This window comes from Peromyscus californicus, unplaced genomic scaffold, assembly GCF_007827085.1.
Source record: "Peromyscus californicus insignis strain IS unplaced genomic scaffold, ASM782708v3 Scaffold_18__1_contigs__length_77618521, whole genome shotgun sequence".
NCBI lineage: Eukaryota > Metazoa > Chordata > Mammalia > Rodentia > Cricetidae > Peromyscus > Peromyscus californicus.
The window spans coordinates 57603846-57626360 of NW_026294480.1; the positions used below are offsets into that span (position 1 = coordinate 57603846).

Here is a 22515-nt window from a genome sequence, read left to right on the forward strand (position 1 = left end):
CCTGAAGCACAGATGCACATCATTGGGCTGATACCCTCTGGGCTCTGAACCGGGGAGGCAGCAGGGAGGTATACGTAAGGTTGGAACAAGTAGTGAGAAATTATCACCTCCAGGAAGCAGTAAATAAATTCTTTTCACCACACAGTTTCTGCATTTTGCTTTTAAGAAAGAGAGCCACAGCCGGGCGGTGGTGGCGCACGCCTTTAATCCCAGCACTCGGGAGGCAGAGGCAGGTGGATCTCTGTGAGTTCAAGGCTGGCCTGGACTACCAAGTGAGTTCCAGGAAAGGCGCAAAGCTATACATACAGAGAAACCCTGTCTCGAAAAACCAAAAAAAAAAAAAAAAAAAAAAAAAGAAAGAAAGAAAGAAAGAGAGCCACAGTGAAGTCATCATGTCATTAAAGACCTTCACAACAGAACAAACGAAGTAGCTGTAAGTCGAGACCCTTCCACTGTGCTTACTTATTTCAGTAAGAGTTCAAGCTAAGTGCTCATTCTAACAGTAATTAGTATTTACCCCTAGATACATAGACCAATTGCAAAAAGAAAACCCCATCTCATGGTATAAAAAGATATAATTCCATATAACTTAATTTCAAAAATTATCACAAATTATATAATGTATTTTATATATTGATTAATTGGGGAATGGTAATTATAATAATATATAAATTGATATAACTTATCATTAGAAAGCCTGTGGTCACAAGACACAGTTCTACATCTCAAATTTAGATAAATGTGTCAGTTGCAGAGAAATACAGAAAGTTGTGTGATAAAGTCATTAAAGCATGATTTTTTAGCCTCCCAGCACTTGGGTGGCAGAGGCAGGCAGATCTCTGTGAGTTCGAGGCCAGCCTGGTCTACATAGTGATTTCCAGAACAGCCAGAGCTACATAGTGAAACTCTGTCAAAAAAATAATAAATAATAAATATAAAGTTCCAGGTACATTAAAGTTTCTTTCAGCCAGGGATTAGCAAACCCCAAAATGCTTTCCCTGAGATGTGATGCTGGCTTATCCTCTCATGTTTAGGCAATTTTCCCAGATAAGGAATCTTGAAGTATTCTCTGGACTGTGGTTAGAATCTTTCCAGTCACTAGAAAGCAAGACTGATAGCGCTGAGACCATCTTTTCATGTCATTTATTTCTCATGGTTTGGAATCCTCCCCCTCTACCCTAGCAGGTGGATGGGTGTCCCCTTTACATCAACCCTAGTACCGGAAACATTTTATAGTCCTATCACATATCAAATTGAGTTCCAGATAGATAGATAAATAGATAAACAGATAGATAGATAATATATAAATATACATATGTTTGAGTTTTGATCTAAAACCAGATAAGGGAGAGGAACACAGACCTGTTATGGTTGTTTTATGACATGGTGCTTGAAAAACTTTGTATCTGCATCCATTGCTCCTTGACCTTTAGATTCTTAGAAGCAAGGTGGACCCCAGGCCTCAGAGCTGAAAGGCAGGATGTGGGGTCCCCAGGAGAAGGAATGTAAGATGGGAGCAACTGGCTTAGCACACAGACAGGGGAAATGATGGAGAACCAAAGGTGTGGGGGGGGGGGGGACCACGGCAGCGTTCTCTACCTTCGATTGTTCACACTTGGGTCCACAAAGCCTGACCTACTTTGAAGGACCCCTCAGGCTTACACGGAAAAGCTATCAGGAGGAGCCTTTTAAGGAACCTAGACTGGTTGGAGGGTGGGGGGACAAGTGTCTTGTGAGCCCAGGGTGCCCTCCAGCGTCGGTTAACGCTCATCACCATCCACTGTTCCTTAAAACGCCCTACAGGGACGCAGATACCTTGTAGCCTTGTGGTTCTTAGACTTCTTAGACTTCACTTTGTGAGGAGCTTTCTCTGTTTGTTACTTCTGAATATTCTGGCCATTGAGGGCGCCTGGATATTTTTAAAACACATCTGGATTTGCTTCTGTGTAGACTTGAGCTCTTAGGGAGAGGAAAACAGCGTCCATAAAATTCACTTCCCAGCATGAATCCTTTGATTTGGTTAGTTGTTTTTTCTTTCTTTTTCTATTTCTATTTTCCTTTGCCCCCATTTGGGACACGGTCTCACTACCTAACTCAAGCTGCTCAGGAATTCACTGTGACACCCAAGCTGACCTCAGTCACCATGCCTAGCTTGCCAGCATGAGTCCTACCCATTCCCAAAGCTTCCCAGATCTGCACCCGCTCCCACCCAGTGTCAACATGCTTAGTTTTTCAGACCTTCCTAGAAACAGCAAACATTGCTACCTCACTGTGGGACTTAACTGGTCTCGAAAATTACATTTGACCTTCTACCTACTCTTCCAGCCACAGAACGGCACCCAAAACCTTTCATTTTCTTTTTTTTTTTTTTTTTTTTTTTTTTTTTTTTTTTTTTTTTTTGGTTTTTCGAGACAAGGTCTCTCTGTGTAGCTTTGTGCCTTTCCTGGATCTCGCTCTATAGACCAGGCTGGCCTCGAACTCACAGAGATCCGCCTGCCTCTGTCTCCCGAGTGCTGGGATTAAAGGCATGCACCACAACCGTCCAGCCTTTCTTTCTTTCTTTTCTTTTCCAGTCTTATTCCATCTATGTCTCTATCAAAGCATGCATGCCTCATATTTGTTTAATTAGGCGAGTTGTCGAAGTAGGCATTTGAAATACTCAGAAACCTGCGCAAGTTCTTATGTGCCCTAAACTTCAAGAGTCATAAGATTAAGCAAAGAAATTCCTCGATGTTCTTGTTTATTGGTTAATCTTGTCAAATAATACATGATCTTGTTAATTAATCTTCACACTCACAGCTGCTGCTGGAGTGAAATATTCTTTGTGGCTCATGGGCTCATCTGTGGTGTGTGTGAGTGTACAATGTGTGATATATTGTGCATTGGTACCTGGTGTGTGCATGCATTGTATGTCAAATATATTGTTTTCAGTGTGCATGTGGTATGTGTGGCATGTGCATGTATTTGTGTGTTGAGTATGGATAATATACATGTGGTGTGTATTAGGTGTCAAGTATGGAGTATGTGAAGTGTGCATTTAACATGAATGTGGTATGAATGTTGGTATAAATGGGCCCTGTTTTTATAATGTGTGTACATAGCCTATGCAGAATGTTGTATACTATGTGTAATGTATGTGGTTATATATTGTATATGTAATAATATATATATATATATATATATATATATATATATATATATATATATATATATATATATATATATATTTGTGTTGTTGTGTATAGTGTGCCCTGTATGGCAACCCTTGCAGATAAAGTTTATAGCATGGGGGAAGGAATCAAAGGAACATGTAACAACCAACACCTGACATACAAACATGTTCTTATAGGAATGAGATGCAGCGTCTCCTGAGAGTCTTTCCCCTTTACCTCTGAAAGCAAAGCCTCCTCAAGCCTTTATCTCTGCTAACTTAGCATGGAGTACCCCACCTGTGTAGTGGGTAGGCCTGGGATTGTTTACAGTGAGTTTTCTCAGCCTGCGACCTTTGATGTCTTGGGCTGGACGTTTCTGCTGCAGGGATGACGGTAGATATATCATACATTGACTCTTTTCGTAGCATCCCTGGCCCTACCCACTAGATGCCAAAAGTCACCCTTCTTCCCCAAGGCAGTGGCTATCAAATAATGTCTCCAGACATCGCCAGATGTCTCTTGGGGTATAGTCAGCAGATTGAGCAAATGTAGGATGCTTGGGTAAACTTGAATTTCAGATAAGTAACTTGCTTTAGTATAAGCATATCCCAACTATTACATGACAAATACTCATGCCTCCTTTCTCCACTTTAAAAAAAAATAGGGGCTGGAGAGTTGTCTCTGAAGCTAGAAGCACATACTGTCCTTGCTCTTGCAGTGGGACTTAGTTTGGTTTCAAGCACCCATGTCGGGAAGCTCCAGAGGATCTGATGCCTCTGTGGGTACTTGCACTCAGGTACACAGGCATAAAGAAAAGTGGGGGGGATGGAGCCGGGCGGTGGTGGCACATGCCTTTAATCCCAGCACTCGGGAGGCAGAGCCAGGCGGATCTCTGTGAGTTCGAGGCCAGCCTGGGCTACCAGGTGAGTTCCAGGAAAGGCGCAAAGCTACACAGAGAGACCCTGTCTCGAAAAACCAAAAAAAAAAAGAAAAGAAAAGAAAAGAAAAGGGGGGGAGCTTTAATGTATTTTGTTTGTTTGCCTTTTCAAGACAGGGTTTCTCTGTGTAACAATCCTGGCTATCCTGGAACTCACTCTGTAAACCAAGCTGGCCTTGAACTCACAGAGATCCACCTGCCTCTGCCTCCTGAGTGCTGGGATTAAAGGTGTGTGCCACCACCACCCAGCATATATAGTTGTTTTTTTTTTATTAAACAGTGTCCTGAATTCTATCTGCCCACCCTATAAGGATTACTGGAATATGAAACAAAATGACATAAGGGTATTTAGCACATGCTGGGTGTACTATTAGTACTCTAAGAGCCTAAGGCTGCTCCACCCATGTTTTTGTTCAGGTTTCTGGTCTTTTCTCAGCACCATAATCCGCCTGGTGGCCTGGCCTGAAACGAAAGGGGCATACATGTACTGGGAACTAGCATTCCAGCCAACACTAGCTTCAGTCACCCCTGCCAGAGCATCAGTCTGCACCGCTGGGGTCCTTTGTCACTGTAGGCTCCCTGAGTTATTAGATCATTCCTCATAAACAGCAGCCAGAGATGCTGAATGAAGAATGGCTGCATTAATCCCAGACTAAGTCACTCTGGGTTTGATTTTTTCTGGCGCCATAGCCCTAGAAAACCATTCCTCAGCACGCACCAGGACCAATGCTTTCCACAGTCGGTCGCAGCCAGGAACGTATTTGAGGACCAAGATTAATGGCTCACAGAGTCAGCCTTTCCAGAGAGCAGAGGTGAAATTCTACTCTGGGTAGATGCCGACACGCTGAGACAAAAGGAAGAGGGTGGAAAGTGTAGGAAGAGCACTTGAACGTCTATTGCGAGGTCATAAATCGAAGATGGGCAAAATAAACCTGTCTCTGCCAGCCGTTTAATTGATTTAGGCTACTAAGGTTTTACTTCAGACAATCTGAAAAAAGCATGTATTATAGATGTGTTGGGAGGCACGCCCCTGAGCGTTCAGTATTGGCTTGCTGACTTGTGAATTCTGCTAAAAGGAAGACTAATATGTGTTTGAGGAAGTATTAACTATGTCCATGAGAAAATAAATTCATTAATCCGTAGGGAAAACCACTTTCCACATGGATTGCTCACAGAGATCGGACAAGCTTTGATACGGTTCAGGTGAGGACGTGAGATGGATGGGGGAGCAGCCTCCAGTCACCAGCAGCTGAGAAACCTTCCCTCCTCTGTCCAGTCCTATTAGTAAGTTTTCATTGGCCACATTGAATTTATCCAACTTCTAAAATGTTGCAAGTTTGTAGAAAGGTTTGTTGTTGGGTTTTTTGTTTGTTTGTTTGTTTTGGTTTTTTTTACTCTTTTGGGGGGCCTGCCGCCCAGCTCCCAAATAAATCACACGGAGACTTATTCTTACTTATGATTGCCCTGCCTTAGCTTGGCTTATTTCTTGACAGCTTCTCTTAACTTAACTTATCCTGTCTACCTTTTGCCTCTGGGCTTTTCCCGTTCTCTTACTTCTGTAAATCTTACTCTTACTCCACGGCTGGCTGTGTAGCTGGGTGGCTGGTTCCTGGCGTCCTCCTCCTTCTCTGGTTGCCATTTTCTTTTTCACTCATCCATCTCTTTTCCTCTCCCTCGTCCCAGATTTCTTCTTCTATTTATTCTCTCTGCCTGCCAGCCCTGCCTATCCTTTCTCCGACCTCGCTATTGGCTGTTCAGCTCTTTATTAGACCATCAGGTGTTTTAGACAGGCACAGTAACACAGCTTCACAGGGTTAAACAAATGCAACATGAACAAAAGTAACACACCTCAAAATAATAACAAAGTTACAACAAATGCAAGTTCTACAGTTGCTTTTGGGGGCCTGCCTCGCTGGGTTGTGCTTTCATGTGTAAATGGGTATAGTGAGACATTTTTGTGGTGTGTTGTAGCACTCCACAGAAAGGTTCTCATATTTTTTAAATCACTATTAGTTTAAAAAGTTACACTATCCACGTTGTGTCTTCAAAAGCAACTCAAGTAAGCATAGTTTTCTAGGTTGCTTCCCTCTCCCCACTTCTATGGGCTGCTCTGCCAACCATCAGGGCATGTGGAAATATGCTAGTGGAGGCACGAAATGGGTCTTGATTTTATCACAGGTATGTTATTCCATTTCCAGTGATTGGTTGTGTGTGCTGTTGAACCAGACGTCCCACAGAAAACAAATAGAATTTAACACAACAAATGGGGGACATCCAGTAAAGATGTAGAAGATATAAACAGCATGATCAACAGACTTGACCTTGGATAGCCACAGTCTGAACCCAGAAGCTGCAGAGCAGACATTCTTTTTGATCACTCACAGAACAATTATTAAGTTGGACGACATGTTAAGCTATAAAACAGGCTCCAAATACTTAAAAACCTATCAAGCATTTTTCTTATCATATTGAAATTAAACTAGAAATAAAAAAATTTTAAGAAAAATTTATGTGTTTGAAAATGAGGACACATAATAGACATGTTGACAAATAAATTGCTTTCGGGGCTGGGGAGAGAGCTCAGTTGGTACAGGGCTTACCTTATTAGCATAAGAAGCTGACCAGTGAAAACTCACAGGTAAGATGCCCAGCTGTGTTAGTATATGCTTGTATCCCAGCACTGTGGCGGTAGAGACAGGCAGACCCCTGGGACTCAATGGCCAGCCCATCTTACTATCCTGCTTAGCAAGTTCCAAGCCAACCAGTGAGAAGACCCCCCTCCGTGTGTGTCTCTGTCACTCTCTCCATACATATAATACATTATATATTATATGTATATATTACACATACACACACACATACAGTGGATGGCTTCTGAGGAACCACACCTGAGGTTGACCTCTATTCTACAAACACACACACACACACACACACACACACACACACACACACACACGTAAATCACGTGGAGTGTTCTAGACAGACTCTGATTTTAAAAGAGCCCAAAAAGAATTCTTCATTATTTAAAGAAGCATTGGTTGAGTTACTAATACCACACTAAAGAAAAATAAGGCATGGGTCTTCCCCACAGGAACAGACAACAGATCGCTTCTTGGTGACTTTCAGTGTGCCTTTCTTCTATGTCAGGTATCTGCTAAGGGCTGTGGGAATAAGCAGACCACCCAAGTAACTGAGTAGGAGAAGGAGACTCCTCACAGCACATCAGGAAGAATTTACAGGGGCAATGTCTACTTGGTTAACAGAAGACTGAAGTTTGGGAGTATTCTAGGTCAGCCAGAGGGAGGATCACCCTAGATATCACTTGAGAGGTACATGTCGGCTCTCCCAGCCACTAGATCACAGAACAGAACGTGTGTTGGCAGGCTGGATATGACAGTACACACCTGTTATCCCAGCCCTCAGGAGGCTGAGGCGGGGTGGTGAGTCTGAAAGCCAGTGTGGATTACTCAGCCAGATCTTGTTAAGCCAAACCACAACAAACACGGAAGACACAGTGCGCTGGCACAAAAAAAGCGAGCAGAAGTTTTGGGAGGAGCTTGTTAGAGAAGACTGGAGGGATGGACAAGGCTCTTTGAGACTGTGTGGACTCACCCTCGAAGATTTTCAGCCAGTGATGTAAATAATCTGGTTTTCAAAAGAAATGTATTTGTATTTTACATGTATGAGGGTTTTGCCTGCGTGTATGTGTACTATATGTGTGTCTGGTGCCTGAAGAGGCCAGAAGAGGATATCAGATCCCCTAGAACTGGAGTTAAAGATGGTTGTGAGCTGCCATGCTAGGAACTGAATCCAGGTCCTGTGCAAAAGTATCCAGGGCACTTTACCACTGAGCCATCCCTCCAACCCCTGCGATTTGATTTTTATTACCCAAAATGCTCTTGATTATATATTAAAGCTAGGACAAGCCAACTGGAAGTTGGGAACTCCATTAGAGAGAAGCAGCATTCAAATTACTTAGTGACAGGACCTTGGTCAGTCATAAAGGGGGAAGGCAAATCACTGGAACCCAGAGGCCCCTTTCCAGGTCGGGTGTTACCTCAGCCGAGGACCGTGGGCTGATCCAAGGCTCAAGGTCTCAGAGCAACAACCATAATATGCATAAGTAAATGTGCCGTCAGCAGACACAGCCATGCAGCTCTGAGACAACTGTGTCTTCGTCTATTAAGGTGGCCCAGGCAAGATAGAGCAGGAGGGAGATAAAGAACAAGTTTCTGGAGTAAACGCAGAAAATAGAATTGCATTGCTCATTAACTGACACCACCAGGTTGGGGAGGGGGAATGGAGGCTACCACCCCATTTCTGGCTAGCAAGGCAAGGCACATATTCTCAGCACTTCGACCAATCATGAGTCTCAGCATTAACGTCTTCCCACAGCAAAAAGCAACATCTCTGGCTGAGATTGACAGCAGCGGTAGTACAGCTTTGACTTCTCTTTAAAATTTTTTTTCATTTTATTTAAAATTTTTTAATGTGTTGTAGACGAATTGCTGAAAGGTCTTATTAAATTAAAAACCCGGAGCCAGATAATACAGGTGAAAACCTGAGAGATCAGAGGAATAGGGAAAGCCACAAGCTAACCTCACCTCACCAACTCCGCAGCTTCCCAAGAGAGCTACTTCCTGTATACCTACGCCTATATGCCTTTCTGTTCTGCTATCTCATTTGCTCTCTGTCCAGCTACATCACTTCCTCTTCCTGCCCAGCTCTGTCACTTCCTGTCTGTCTGAACAGACCTCCAGACTTCCATGATTAACTAGTGTTGGAATTTAAGGCACCACACTTAGCTCTGTTCCCAGTGTGGCCTTGAACTCACCGAGATCCAGGCAGATCCCTGACTCCCGAATGATAGGATTAAAGGTGTGTGCTACCATTGTCTGACTTCTATGTTTACTATAGTAGCTGTTTTTTTCCTCTGATCCTCAGGTAAATTTTATTGGGTTGCACAAATAAAATATCACCACAATGTGTATGTATATTTTGTCTTACATGTATATTACCTGTGCACCACATAATTGCAGTGCCTGAGGAGGCCAGAAGAGGGCATCAGAGTGCCCAGGACTGGAGTTACAGATGATTGTTAGCCTCCATTTGGGGGCTGAGAATTGAACCCTCGTCCTGTGTAACGGTACCTAGTGCTCCTGTTAAGTCATTTCTCCAGCCCTCCTCCCCCACAGGTTGATCTCTTTATGTCCTAAAACCAGAGTCTGCTGTGCTGGGGATTTCTGAGGCCTCCCTGACCAGTAGCTCTTTGGAAATTGTCCCATGCCCCATCTGAGATTTTATTTAATTTGGGTCAGGTGTGGTGCCACATGCCTTTCAGCCCAGTATGAGTGAGGCTGAAGTGTGTGGATCTTTGTGAGTTCAAGACCAGACCGAGATACATAATGAGAGCCTGTCTCAGAAAACCAATAATAACTCATGTCTTCTGGGCATCCATCCATGCAGGGTACCTATGTTCAAACTCCTTTTTTCAATTTATTTATTGTATTTTTAAAATACCTTACAGGGGCCGGGCGGTGGTGGCGCACGCCTTTAATCCCAGCACTCGGGAGGCAGAGCCAGGCGGATCTCTGTGAGTTCGAGGCCAGCCTGGTCTCCAAAGCGAGTACCAGGAAAGGCGCAAAGCTACACAGAGAAACCCTGTCTCGAAAAACCAAAAAAAAAAAAAAAAAAAAAAAAAAAAATACCTTACAGGGTGCATTTCCATACACATTTTTCACACATCCTTAGCTTTGGTTAAATCACCCCCACTTCTCGCCTGTGTCCCCTACCCTCAACTCCCCAAGAATAAAAGGTCAGTGAAAACAGTTCCCTTTCATACACAGACACAGGGTGTCTCTGGTGCTTTCTCCTGAGTACCTTAGGTCCACACTGTATTCTCAGTGTTCACGTTGAACACAGTCAGAATCCGTGCCATTTCCTGAGAAAATGCCCATGTTTAATATGGCAAGGCTGTACTTTCTTTCCTCTCCTCCCAGCGCCTGAGTCCCTCAAATGTCAAAGGCTTGCGGCTGCGGTTCGTTTTTCCCATTTAAGGGAGAAGTGACGTAGGTTATGTAAAGTTTACAAATTAAAGAAATAATGTCAGAAGGGAAAGTGCCCATGAGCAACCTCCTGCTTTGAGTAACTACCCCGAACAGCCGAGTACATTTCCAGCCCACGGCTTTTCTAGATCAGATGATAGGTTTTATGTGCATATAAAAATGGAATCATTGCTATTCACACTGTTGGGGGGAAGTTTCTCTCTTTCCACCTGGACATTTTCCATGTATCACAGAAAGATCTGCCTTGTTCTTGTCCAGCGATTTTTATCAGATGGCTACATCATAGCATCTCTCCCTGTTTGCCCGATAGCATCATTACTTACTTATCTATCCATCTTTATTTATTTTTGCTACAAATGAGAGATGGATGTCTTTGCAGGACAGTCCAGCTGCAAGTGATCGAACCTTAGCATCCCGGATGGTACTGGCTGCCTGACAACCCGAGTTGCTAGCCAGACACTCATATTTCATGCTGATTATATAGTTTTTTCTATTTTAAGCCAGTGACATGTTAAGGGTATAAATCTTTATTTCTGTAGCAATAATATCAGAAACTCACTTGACTATTGTTACATACACACACACACACACACACACATTTCACACACATTTTTCTCACTGGAGAAAATGAACTTGGAGCCGCTTTAATAGAGAATTTTAGCTGGTCTGTGCCTTGAGAGAATACCAAAATGAAAATATGCAGATGATTTACTTCTCAGCTATTCAGACTTGACATCCTGTACAATACTGAAGGTTTTCTTTAGTGCACTGGATCTGAGTCTTGAACCTGAAATCTCCCTTCTTGACAAAGACAGTTTTGTTGATAATTTCGCATAACGGGTGACCAGAAAGCAGGTCAGTGAAGTGGGTACCAATATACCAGGGCTCCCAGGATAAAGCCTAGAAGAGGATGTAGGAGCCAGGGTCCCGTGTGTGTGTCACATGCTTTCCCTGTATTCCTTGAACGACAAGCACCTGAGTAGGCAGTCACAGGGTCCTGTAGTAGCAGCTGGATGAAGCTGGCAAGGGCCTGGATTATTATGCAAGCTGCACCCCACTTTGATTAGTGCCACACTGATTAAAGCCAGGCTATAACAGCCTTCTGTGACGCCTTAATTGAGGTCCTCCCTTGCATAGAATTAACATTATCTGTAGATAAATCCCACAGTGTGACATTTTAATGAGTATTTTAGCAAAATCCAAAGGACAATTAGAAACATCAACTTTGCACTAATCATTTTTAAGGCACACACAAAAATAAAGGGCACGGTGCCAACAGTAAGGATTCATTTGGAAGAGTCAATTTTACTGAGCACAGACATGTTTGAACACACAACTCCAGTGCCCTCTTCTCCCTCCTTCAAGGTCATTGTGTAGGAATTCAGATTGAAGCTTCCTTGAAAAGGCTCTCAGGAGAGCTGAGGACTCAAGGCTGAGAGGTGATGGTTCTCAGGGACCCAGTCGATCCTTCTCTTTTCGTCTTTGATGCACAGAATGGTGCTCCAGTTTGCAAGGCATCCACGTGGTCGTTTCTCAAGTCCCCTGTGGTGCCTGTCCTTCCTCTCAGGCCCCAGGGTATTTCTGTGAATCCCTGACTCTAGTAGGCATGTCATGGGAGGACGGGTGTCCATTTCCCTTGCCGGGACTCCTCCCACTGTTCCAGGACATTCCCCCCTCTCCAAGTCAGTCAGTTATAAGATAATAGGTAAAGGGCAATCAGTCTTGGGTGACCTTGCCTACTTCATAAGCACAGGCTTTAGCTCTCTCTACCTTTGACATTAGAAGTTCCCAAATTTGCTTTGTGCTGAGGTCAAAATGAGGAAAGGAATTTGGCCAGAGCTCTTGAGAAAAGGTTCCTCATGAGAACAGATGGTTCTCCATCCAGTTTGCACTCTAGACTTTCTTCCCAACCTGGTCCAGCATGAGTCATATGTCGTTGTCGTCGTCGTGTTTCCTATCAAATCTGCCTCTTCCTGTGGACTCACCTCCCCTGGAGCAAGAACTCACACTCATAATCTCTATGCCACATGTGGTGTCCGGCTCCCCATGCCATGTGTGGTAACTGGCACACATAGGCACCATGTATAAGTATGTAAAGGAAAGGAAGAGATGACTAGATTTTAGGAAAAATCAATTAAAATCATGACAACACTTTATTAGGTGTCTATCAGGAAAAATGAATGCATTTTCAACAGGCAAACCATGGTGGGAAGGCTATGCATCAGCCAGAGCTGTAGCACTCTATGCATGGCAATGCAGACATGCAGCCGCTGTGGAGAGCAAGCCAGTGTCTGCCTGTAAAATTAACCGGATATTTGGGCGTAATGAGGTGACTCAGCCGATAAAGATGCTTGCCACTGAGCCTAAGGACCTGAGCTCAATTCCTAGAGCCCACAAGGTAGAGGGAGAGTCCAAGTGAGTGCTCACAGGCACACAAACAATAAATAAACAGATACATAATGTAATCTAGTAAAAAGGTCCCCCAGGCAGTAGGACCAGGACCTGTCCTTAGTGCATGAGCTGGCTTTTTAGAACCTGGGGCCTATGCAGGGACACTTTGCTCAGCCTAGGTAAAGGGAGGAGGGGACTGGACCTTGCTGTGTGATGGTCTGTATGTCAAATGCTCTGATTGGTCAATAAATAAAACACTCATTGGCCAGTGGCCAGGCAGGAAGTATAGGCAGGACTAACAGAGAGGAGAATTGAGAGAACAGGAAGGTGGAGAGAGACACTGCCAGCCGCTGCCATGACAAGCAGCATGTGAAGACGCTGGTAAGCCATGAGCCACATGGCAAGGTATAGATTTATAGAAATGGATTAATTTAAGATATAAGAACAGTTAGCAAGAAACCTGCCACGGCCATGCAGTTTATAAGCAATATAAGTCTCTGTGTTTACTTGGTTGGGTCTGAGCGGCTGTGGGACTGGCAGGTGACAGAGATTTGTCCTGACTGTGGGCCAGGCAGGAAAACTCTAGCTACAGGACCTGCCTCAACTGAATCTACCAGGCTGAGCTGAATCCCCAGGGGAGTCCTTGCCTTGGAGGAGGTGGGAATGGGGAGTGGATTGGGGGGAGGGGGGAGAGCAGAGGGAGGAGGGAGGATCGGGGAATCTGTGGCTGATATGTAAAATTAAATTATTTATAAAATTAAAAAAAAAAAGAAAAAAAGCTACAAATAAATCCAAACAGAAACTTAACATATGATTCAAGTGTCTAACCTTATATCCTCAAAAAGAAAACTTTAATGTACACACAAAAATATTTATAGCAGCTTTATTAATAAATACCCTAATTTGGGAATAATCCAACAGTCTATAACCCACTAACATATATGACAATTTGTATGAATCTCCAGTGAATCATGCTAAGTATAAGAACCACATTCACAAAGTTGCATACCAGCCAAGCGTGGTGATGTGTGCCTGTAATCACAGCACGTGGGAGGCTTAGGTATGAATTCAAGGCCAGCCTGGGCTGCACAGCAAGACCCTGCCTCAAAAAACAGACAGCTACCCTGTAGTCTGCCTCCATCAGCACAGCATTCTGAAGAGACAAAACCATCAGGACAGAAGAGAGAGAGATCAGTGGTCACCAGGATCCTAGATGGAAGACGAGCTGACTCCCAAAGGACAGGCCACACGAGGGAGTGTTTGGGGGTGAAAGGACATGCTTGTCAAGTTCATAGACATATATAAGTACCTTTTGCTCTATCGACATTGACAAAATAAATCAAAGTTGTCTTGCTGTTTAGTGTGAATTTGGAGGAAAGAAAGAGAAAGGGGGGAGGAAGCATGGGAAAAAGGAACAAGAGAGACCGAGAAGGAAATAGAGAGAGAGCCTGAGTACCTGTAGTCTTGGTACCTGCAATGATTTTGCATGTGTTCATGTACACACACACACACACACACACACACATTAAGAGAGCACCCCAACACTAGAGGAACTGAGGAGACATTGGTGAGTCAGAAAAGCAGGTTCCTAATTTTTTGGTAGGAAAAGGGCTAGATAATAAACATGGAAATGGATACAGGGATGTGACTGGTAACAGCCAGTGCCCATCCAGACAATAAAGCGGCCTTTACAGTAGAGAGTAGGTTTAGTGTTTTGGCTCCTCTGAGGAGCTGATCCTGACCTGAGCTCTAGAAGGGATGGAGGAGACAGTCCATGCAGAACATCCAGGTGGAGCCTTCCAGAGAGGGAAAACATCAAATGCATGTAGGAGTCTCCAATGAGAATGAGATTACTAAGGAGACAAAAAAAAAAAAAAAAAAAAAAAAACCTCACCTCACACATAGAAGCATCTTTCAAGTACATGGTGGGATTCTGGAGACAAGTCCATGGGACTAGTCTAAGTGAGCAAGTGAAACAGCTGAGGAAGGTGGGCGTGGCTAGGAGTAGGGATCAGTTCACCCAGGACACGGAGCCATGGTGACATGGGCATTGCATGCCACACGTGCGTCAAGCTGTGGGAGACTTCCCCAAAATACAGCAAAGTTGTCTGACTTGTAGTTTAACATATAACAGGTGTGGCAGCTGAATACTTGGTCCCGACCAGGTGGTGCTGTTTTGGGAGATTACGGGACCTTTAAGAGGTGGGGCCTCACTGATGGTTGTGTCTTGCTGGGGCCAGGCCTCATGGGTTATAGTCTGGACTGGTTCCCACCTAAGTTCCCTATCTACTTCCAGACTGTAGCAACAATGGAACCAGTGGTCATGTGGAGCCAAAGCCCAAGATGTTCTCTCAGCTACACCTTCCCTATTTGAACGGACTACACTCCCTTCTTCCCTGAAGCTGATCTATCAGGTGCTTTCTTACAGCTATGAGACAAATAGCTAAGACAATGACTCATGGGAGCTTAGTAGAGCAGACCTATAGTTTTCCAACTTAACGTAGTAGGCCAGGTCCCCCTTGCCACTATGACAAACATATTGGCCATGGACAACATCAATCTATTTTCTTACATTTCTGGCAGTCAGACCTTTGAATATGCTCATGAGGCCTCTGCAGCCTCCTTCTGGCAGTTCTAGAAGACAATTGTAGTCCTTGTGATCCCCACCTTCTACTGGTCTCCAATAAGCCTCGGCTAGTGGCCCCTTCCTACATGTTCAAAGCCAGCAATGCAGCACCTTCAAATCTCTCTCCCCTCTGGTCTCTGCTTCTCCCATATCTTATCCTCTCTTGTCTCACTCTGCGTACTGGTTAATTGCTTTTTTTTTCAACTTGACACACATTAGAGTCATCCAAGAAGAGGAAGCCTCAACTAAGAAAATGCCTTCCTCAGATTGGAGTGCAAGGGAGACTGTAGGGCAATTCCATTATTAATGATTGATTTTGGGGGGCACAGCTCACTATGGGCAGTGCCACTCCTGGGCAGGTAGTCCTAGCTTGTATAAGAAGACAGGCTAAGCAAGCCACGGAGAGCAAGCCAGTAAGCAGTGTTCCTCCATGGCCTCTGCTTCAGTTCCTGCCTCCAGGTTCCTGCCCTGACTTTCCTTCCTGATGGACTGTAAGTTCTAAGATGAAATAATCCCTTTCTTTCCCAAGTTGCTGTTGGTCATGATGTTTATCACGGTATAGAAAGCAAACGTGAACACTCTGTCTTCCTGCCTGACTGTGTGCTTACATTTACATTTGGTCCCACTCTGTAATATTGGACAACCTGTTTCTCTCAGAATCCTTGACTTAATAACACTCATGATGCCCTTTGCTTGTAACATCTGCATTCTTGGGATCCAGGGGTTGATGTGAGAACCTCTGATGGGGTGGGGTCGCTTTTCCGGCTATCACAGAAGCACTCTACTCCACCCATTGTAGTGACATGGTTAAATCACTTTGGCCTATTTCCCATTGAAAGAGGCACCTTGTGAACTCTCGTTTGGAGCTGTGACACCAGAGCCCTCCACCTCTTCTCTTTGTTCTTCCTCCCTCTATTCTGTGGAAAGTGTTATGCCTGAAATTTAACTCGGTCACTGAAGAGGTTTTTCCCAGTGTTGAGAATAATAAGGTTTAGAGTTCTTTAAAGAGAGTTTTTGTATGAAGCTCTGAGATCACATGAAATGTGCACATTATGGTCCCTTTGTTCTACCATAGAGTTTCTTCTGCATTTTGGATATGTGAGACTTTTGAATCTAGGCTATAGGAGACATGGAAAGTAATCATGCTTCCTGAAAGCTAATCACATAATTAACCTAGCAACCCACATATTCTCCCCGTATTACATTCTTGGAACAAAACTAATGCAAGATTAATATTGCATGCCACTGGTGTGGACAGCACTTGTCAACAGCACAGTGGACGAGTTGTCAAGGGCATAAGTCTGGGTGCTGGTGTGCAACTGCATCTTGAATCCTGGCAGTAAGGATTGTGTGACTTCAGCTTGTAGCTTTCGGGATTATGTCACTTCCGGTGTCTCCCAGGATTCCCACAAAAGACAACCAGGCATCTCTCTTGGGAGGGAGACATAGACTACCTCACCGTTGTACCTCACCTTATGCTCCTCAAGCTTGACTGAATACTAATGTTCGCCTTCACACAGTTCGTCTGCCTCTCTGTAAATCCCTCCCTGGCTTCAACTAGATGTGATGCGCCTCATTCCTTCTGCTTTCCTGCTTTTGGTATATATTCATGCAAATACCAGTTCCTGAAGGGATTTCTATTTACCCTATCTATCCCGTTGTGACTATTCTTGTCATATTGTAATAAAACTCCCATTGTTAAAAATGTCTGCTTAGAAGTCGGCATTCACCTTGCTATTCCCTGTGATGTCTATGAGCAGAGATCCAAGTCCTTGTTTCTGTTAAGGGCACCATGCAGCCAGCCTTCCCCCGAAATGGCCTTTGAAGGTGTTGTAATGAAAGGACTGTTTACAGAGCTGTAGGGACTGTAAAGAGAAATTAGTAGGACATGCCAGAGTACCTTGGTGTCCCCAAACCTCAAAGGCCAACAGAGGGAGGCCTGGCTGTGAAGAGCTGAGGAGACCAAAGCAGGCCACTCCTCTGTCTGGCCAGAGAAGGGAGAAGGACGGCAAGGAAACTATGTCCTATGTGAACCTAGTTGGGAATTAGGTGTGGTAACAGATGCATATAATCACACCGGTCAGGAGGCAGAGGCAGAAAGATTATGAGTTCAAAGCCAGCCTGGGCTACATAGAGAAGCCTATGTGAAGTCCCACCCAAACCTGGTTGGGAACTGGATAATGAAGTCCAGAGAGGGCCATTTCCTGACAGACAGATGGGAAAGAGTGGAACAGGGTCTGGGAGAGTAAAGAGAAGACACCCAGCATGGTGGCCTGTTGAAAAACATGTTCTTCCACATTGGCTTTTAGAGTTTGGTTTTAGGGAATCCCACATGTATCCCCAGCTTAGATCCTGATCCTTTTGATTTCGGCAACTTTGTCCTCATCCCTGCCTGTGGGGGGGTCTTAAATGGAGCCGGCCGCTGTAACTGATTCACAGATCAGCTCACCCCTCTATGGACAGTAAGGCTTGACTAACGAACCCCTGAGGGGCCCCACACGGTGACCGGCCCAGCTGCAGTGTACAGGAGCTCTCCCTGACTCTTCTGTCCTTTTCCAGGGTGGAGCTTCAGCATGGGCTCAGCCTACCAGTTCCACAGCTGGCGCGTCTTCGTCATCGTCTGTGCGCTCCCGTGCGTCTCGTCTGTGGTTGCCCTGACCTTCATGCCGGAAAGCCCTCGGTTCCTGCTGGAGGTAATGCCTCTTGTTACAAAAGTGCAAGTGGTCCATGCATACTGGAAAGGCTTCTTTGCTGTTTCCAGGAAACACGTCTGCCTCTTAAGAGCTCCCTTCTCCAATCCTACCAAGAGATTTTGTAGGGTTTGATTTCACGGAGACATGCTTTAAGCAGAGAGTGTGTATAAAGCTGTCTTATAGCCAAAACCACACATGCTCTTCCCTAAGCAAATAGCTTTCACTTGATGAGGGGGCTATTGCTCATTGTTTAATAAATGAAGCATTATTGTGCATAGGTCATATTTCCAGTTGAAGGTACATTCTTTGAACTGCTGCTTTATAGTGGTATATATACCTGTGCTTCCATGGAGAAGAGCTAAACACCTTTGCACGACTACCTTCCATGTGCTCTGAAAACTCACCGTGGTCGGTTACTGAAAGGCAAGGGGTAGTCCTGTCTGGCTGCTAGCTCTGACTGCCTGTGTGTTTCGTAGGTGGGAAAACATGATGAAGCCTGGATGATTCTGAAGCTAATTCACGACACCAACATGAGAGCTCGGGGCCAGCCAGAGAAGGTCTTCACGGTGAGTCCGCTCCTCAGAGACTCCTTGAGTTGTCTGTAAGGGGCCGGACCTTTACGACCTCGCCAGTTGTGGAGTCTCTGTCACAACTACTTAGCTCTGTCTTTGCAGTGCAAAAGCAAGCAGCCATAGAGAATGTCTAAGCCATGGGCCTTAGCCGTGTTCCAATAAAACTTTATTTAAACAAATAGGCAGAGGGACCAACCTACCCACACCTATCTAAAACTCCAAGCCGCTGTGGTTGGTTAAGTAATAATACTAACCTGAGAGACAGAGTGTAAGCAGAAAGATTACAATTTAGGCTCAGATTTATTCTGACCCCCTGGCTCAGTACCAGAGGCATTGGTTGTAGGGATCACCATTAGATTCTCTTCGTCTTGCTATCACCGAAGACTGGCCTCTCTGCTAGGTCACCATCTCTGCTGTCAGGTCGCTGCTCCTGCCTCATCTGAAACTTGCTTGTACATGCTGCTTAGTCAGGAAATTCAGACTACCCTGGGGTCTTCTAGGTAAAGCAAATGTATCTGAGTTTAAAAATCCAGCTCTACCACTCACTTGCTTCATAGCCTGAGCAATAAGACCAAGGTTCTGCACTTCAGGTTCTTATCTACAAAGTAATTATAATAGCACTGTACTGACAGAGTCCTGCGAGGGTCTCGGGAGACACTGTGGGTAAGGTTTGTAGCATCCTGTCTGGCACATTCCAAGTTCCCCATAAGAAACAGCTAGTAATACAATACTTGTATATGTAATATATACAAGAAAGCTGTACAAATGTGTGTACATGTGTATGAGTGTGTGTACATGTGTGTAGGAGCAGTAAGAAGACAAAGACAACATTGTAAAGGTGCTCCCTGGTCCCACCCTAGGAGCCCAGGACTCAACCGCCATCCTGCCTTTCTCCTGACACACACAGGTTTCTCATCTCAGGAGTAATTTTACAAATGCTCATGTGTACACACACACTAAAATGTGTACATATATAAATATACACACCAATATTTATACATATATAAATACACACAATATATACATACATAAATACATACACCAATATATATACATGTATAAATACACTAAATGTATACATATGTAAATACACACAATATATATACATACATAAATACATACACACATATATATACATGTATAAATATGCACACATAATATATACATATATAAATACACCATATATACTTATATAAGTACACACACAAATATATATACTATATATACATATATAAATGCATACACCAATATATATACATCTGTACATACACACAACAATATACATATATAAATACACACACTAAGTGTATGCATATATAAGGACACACACCAATATAAAAATAATAATTCAGAAACAGCCTAAGCATAAGACTATCCCCCAGGTTTCCTAACAAGCAAGAAAAATTCAGTGGATCACATGTTTTCAGGAAAAGTCAACTTCAGTTCTAGTTTGTGAAGGATTTATATAGACCTGACTGTAAGGGACTTAGCAATATTGCATGTTATCCTCAATAGCACTTTTATGTAACAGCAAATACCTTTTCTAAGATTCATTTTTCTCTTATTTGTGTAAGTGTGTTTTGTCTGCATGTGTATGTGTGCACCATGTATGTGCAGTGTCCGCAGAGGCCAGGAGAAGGCATACATAAGTTCCACCAGAACCAGAATTACAGATGGGTGTGAGCCACCATGTGGGTCTTGGGATCTGAACCTTGAGCCTGTACAACAGCAGCAGGTGCTTCTAGCTCTGAGCATCTCTCCAGCCCCTCCTTATTATTGTGTGTATGTATGATGTGTGAGTGTGTTCTCACGTGTGATGGGGTGCATGTTCACATGTGTGGAGACCAGGGACACCTCAAATGTCCGCTTCAGGAATTCCATCCTCATCCTTTGACACGGTCATTCATTGGAGAACACCAGTTAAGCTAGATTTCCTGCCCCAGATCCCTGAATCTGATCCCCACCTCCCCGGCAATGAGATTACACATGTGTATCAGCATGTCCAGCACATTCATGTGGGTTCTGGGGTTTGAACTCAGGTCCTCATGCTTGAAAGGAGAGCTTTCTACTAACTGAGCTATCTCCCTTCCACCCCAAAGTGGGATTGTTCTTAAAGAACCACAAGGGGTTAGAGAGATGGCTTCATGGCTAAGAGCACTTACTGCTTTTCTAGAGGAATCTTGCTTGTTAGGAAACCTGTGCTTAGGCTGTATTTGAATTATTATTTATGTATTGGTGTGTGTACTTATATATGTATACATTTAGTGTGTGTATTTATATATGTATATACTGTGTGTATTTATATATGTATATACATTGGTGTGCGCATTTATATATGTATATATATTGTGCATGTATTGTGTGTGCTTATATGTGTATGTATATGCTGTGTGTATTTATATATATAGTGTGTATTTATATATGTATATATAGTGTGTGTATTTTTATATGTGTATATATTGATGTGTGTATTTATGTATGTATATACATATATATTGTGTGTGTATTTATATATGTATACATTTTCGTGTGTGTGTACACACTAGCATTTGTAAAATCACTCCTGAAATGAGATACCTGTGTGTGTCAGGAGAAAAGCGGGTGAGTCCTGGGCTCCTAGGGTGGGACCAGAGAGCACCTTTACAATGTTGTCTTTGTCTTCTTACTGCTCCTACACACATGTACACACACTCATACACATGTACACACCTTTGTACAGCTTTCTTGTATATATTACATATACAAGTATTGTATTACTGGCTGTTTCTTATGGGGAACTTGGAATGTGCCAGACAGGCTGCTACATACCTTACCCACAGTGTCTCCTGAGACCCTCGCACGACTCTGTCAGTACAGTGCTATTATAATTACTTTGTAGATAAGAACCTGAAGTGCAGAACCTTGGTCTTATTGGTCATGATGAAAAGGGAGGCATTTTGTCTCCTGTCATCCCGTCCCCACTTGCTCCCTCTCCGCATTTCTCTATGGCATTCCTCATCACTAGGTCATATTCATTTCCTTTGTATGTCCTTTGGATCTGTAGATCTCCGCCAGGGTTCTCATGCGTATGCAGAGTTCTTACCGAATACCGCTTTCTGTTCAGAGTTGTGTTTTGCTCATTTACAATAAAGAGCCTAAATTCAGCAACTTCGGGGAAGAGAACTCAGCCCTCTGAACTCGGTTGCTCTCCACAGGTAAATAAAATCAAAACTCCCAAACAAATAGACGAGCTGATTGAGATTGAGAGCGACACGGGAACGTGGTACAGGAGGTGCTTTGTTCGGATCCGCACAGAACTGTATGGAGTAAGTATGACTTTCATGACAATCTACATGTCAATTTCTGACTGTGCCTGTCCCACGAGGAGGGCTTGTCCCCTCTGTCTAGCACACCTGTCTCTTGCACTAGGACCAGGCAACTGGACCCCTTTCAGCTCAGTGACTAGCTAGCCAGTGTACTCCATCTTGAGGAAGGAAAGTGTCAGGCCAGGAGCTGGGGCGAGGAAAGTTTATCTTGGTATCTATTGACCTCCAGGAAGCTGAAAACTGAGCGTTGCTAGGTAGGCTGGTTAAGGCCTGTAATTCCAGGTACCCAAGGGGCTGAGGCAGGAGGATTGAAAGTTCAAGGCCAGCCTGGAAAGCTTAATGAGAACCTGTCTCAAAATAAAAAATTTTAAAAAAAAAAAAGTAAAAAGGAGGCTTAGGGATGTAGCTCAATGGTAGAGCACTTGTCTAGCATTCATGAGGCCCCGGGTCCAGTCACTAGTACTGCAAGAAAACAAGAAAGGAAGGAAGGAAATCCCAGCCTTCGCATCTGGATTGATGTTAAGACTTTATATTGTAGCTGAAATTAATTCAGCTCTGTAAAAACTTGGCTCTTTTCTAATTTGAGGGGAAGGAATGGGGAGTGGGGTTCGCTATGTAACTGTGAAAGACGACTAACCATCTTGTATTTCACAGATTTGGTTGACTTTTATGAGATGTTTCAACTACCCAGTCAGAGAAAACACCATAAAGCTTACGATTGTTTGGTTCACCCTGTCCTTTGGGTAAGTGACATTTAAATTCTCAGTGGACAAA

General features: G+C 43.8%; 1 protein-coding gene across 2 annotated transcripts in view; it reads left to right on the forward strand.

Moving 5' to 3' along the window:
* The window catches only part of Sv2c (synaptic vesicle glycoprotein 2C), a 193378-nt gene that overhangs the window by 135585 nt on the left and 35278 nt on the right, over window positions 1-22515 (forward strand). For both annotated transcript variants that reach the window (XM_052743523.1, XM_052743524.1), the window contains exons 5-8: window positions 17731-17864; window positions 18341-18430; window positions 21631-21741; window positions 22396-22484. In XM_052743523.1, coding sequence (XP_052599483.1) covers window positions 17731-17864; window positions 18341-18430; window positions 21631-21741; window positions 22396-22484 — 424 coding nt within the window. The remainder of the gene's footprint in view (window positions 1-17730; window positions 17865-18340; window positions 18431-21630; window positions 21742-22395; window positions 22485-22515) is intronic.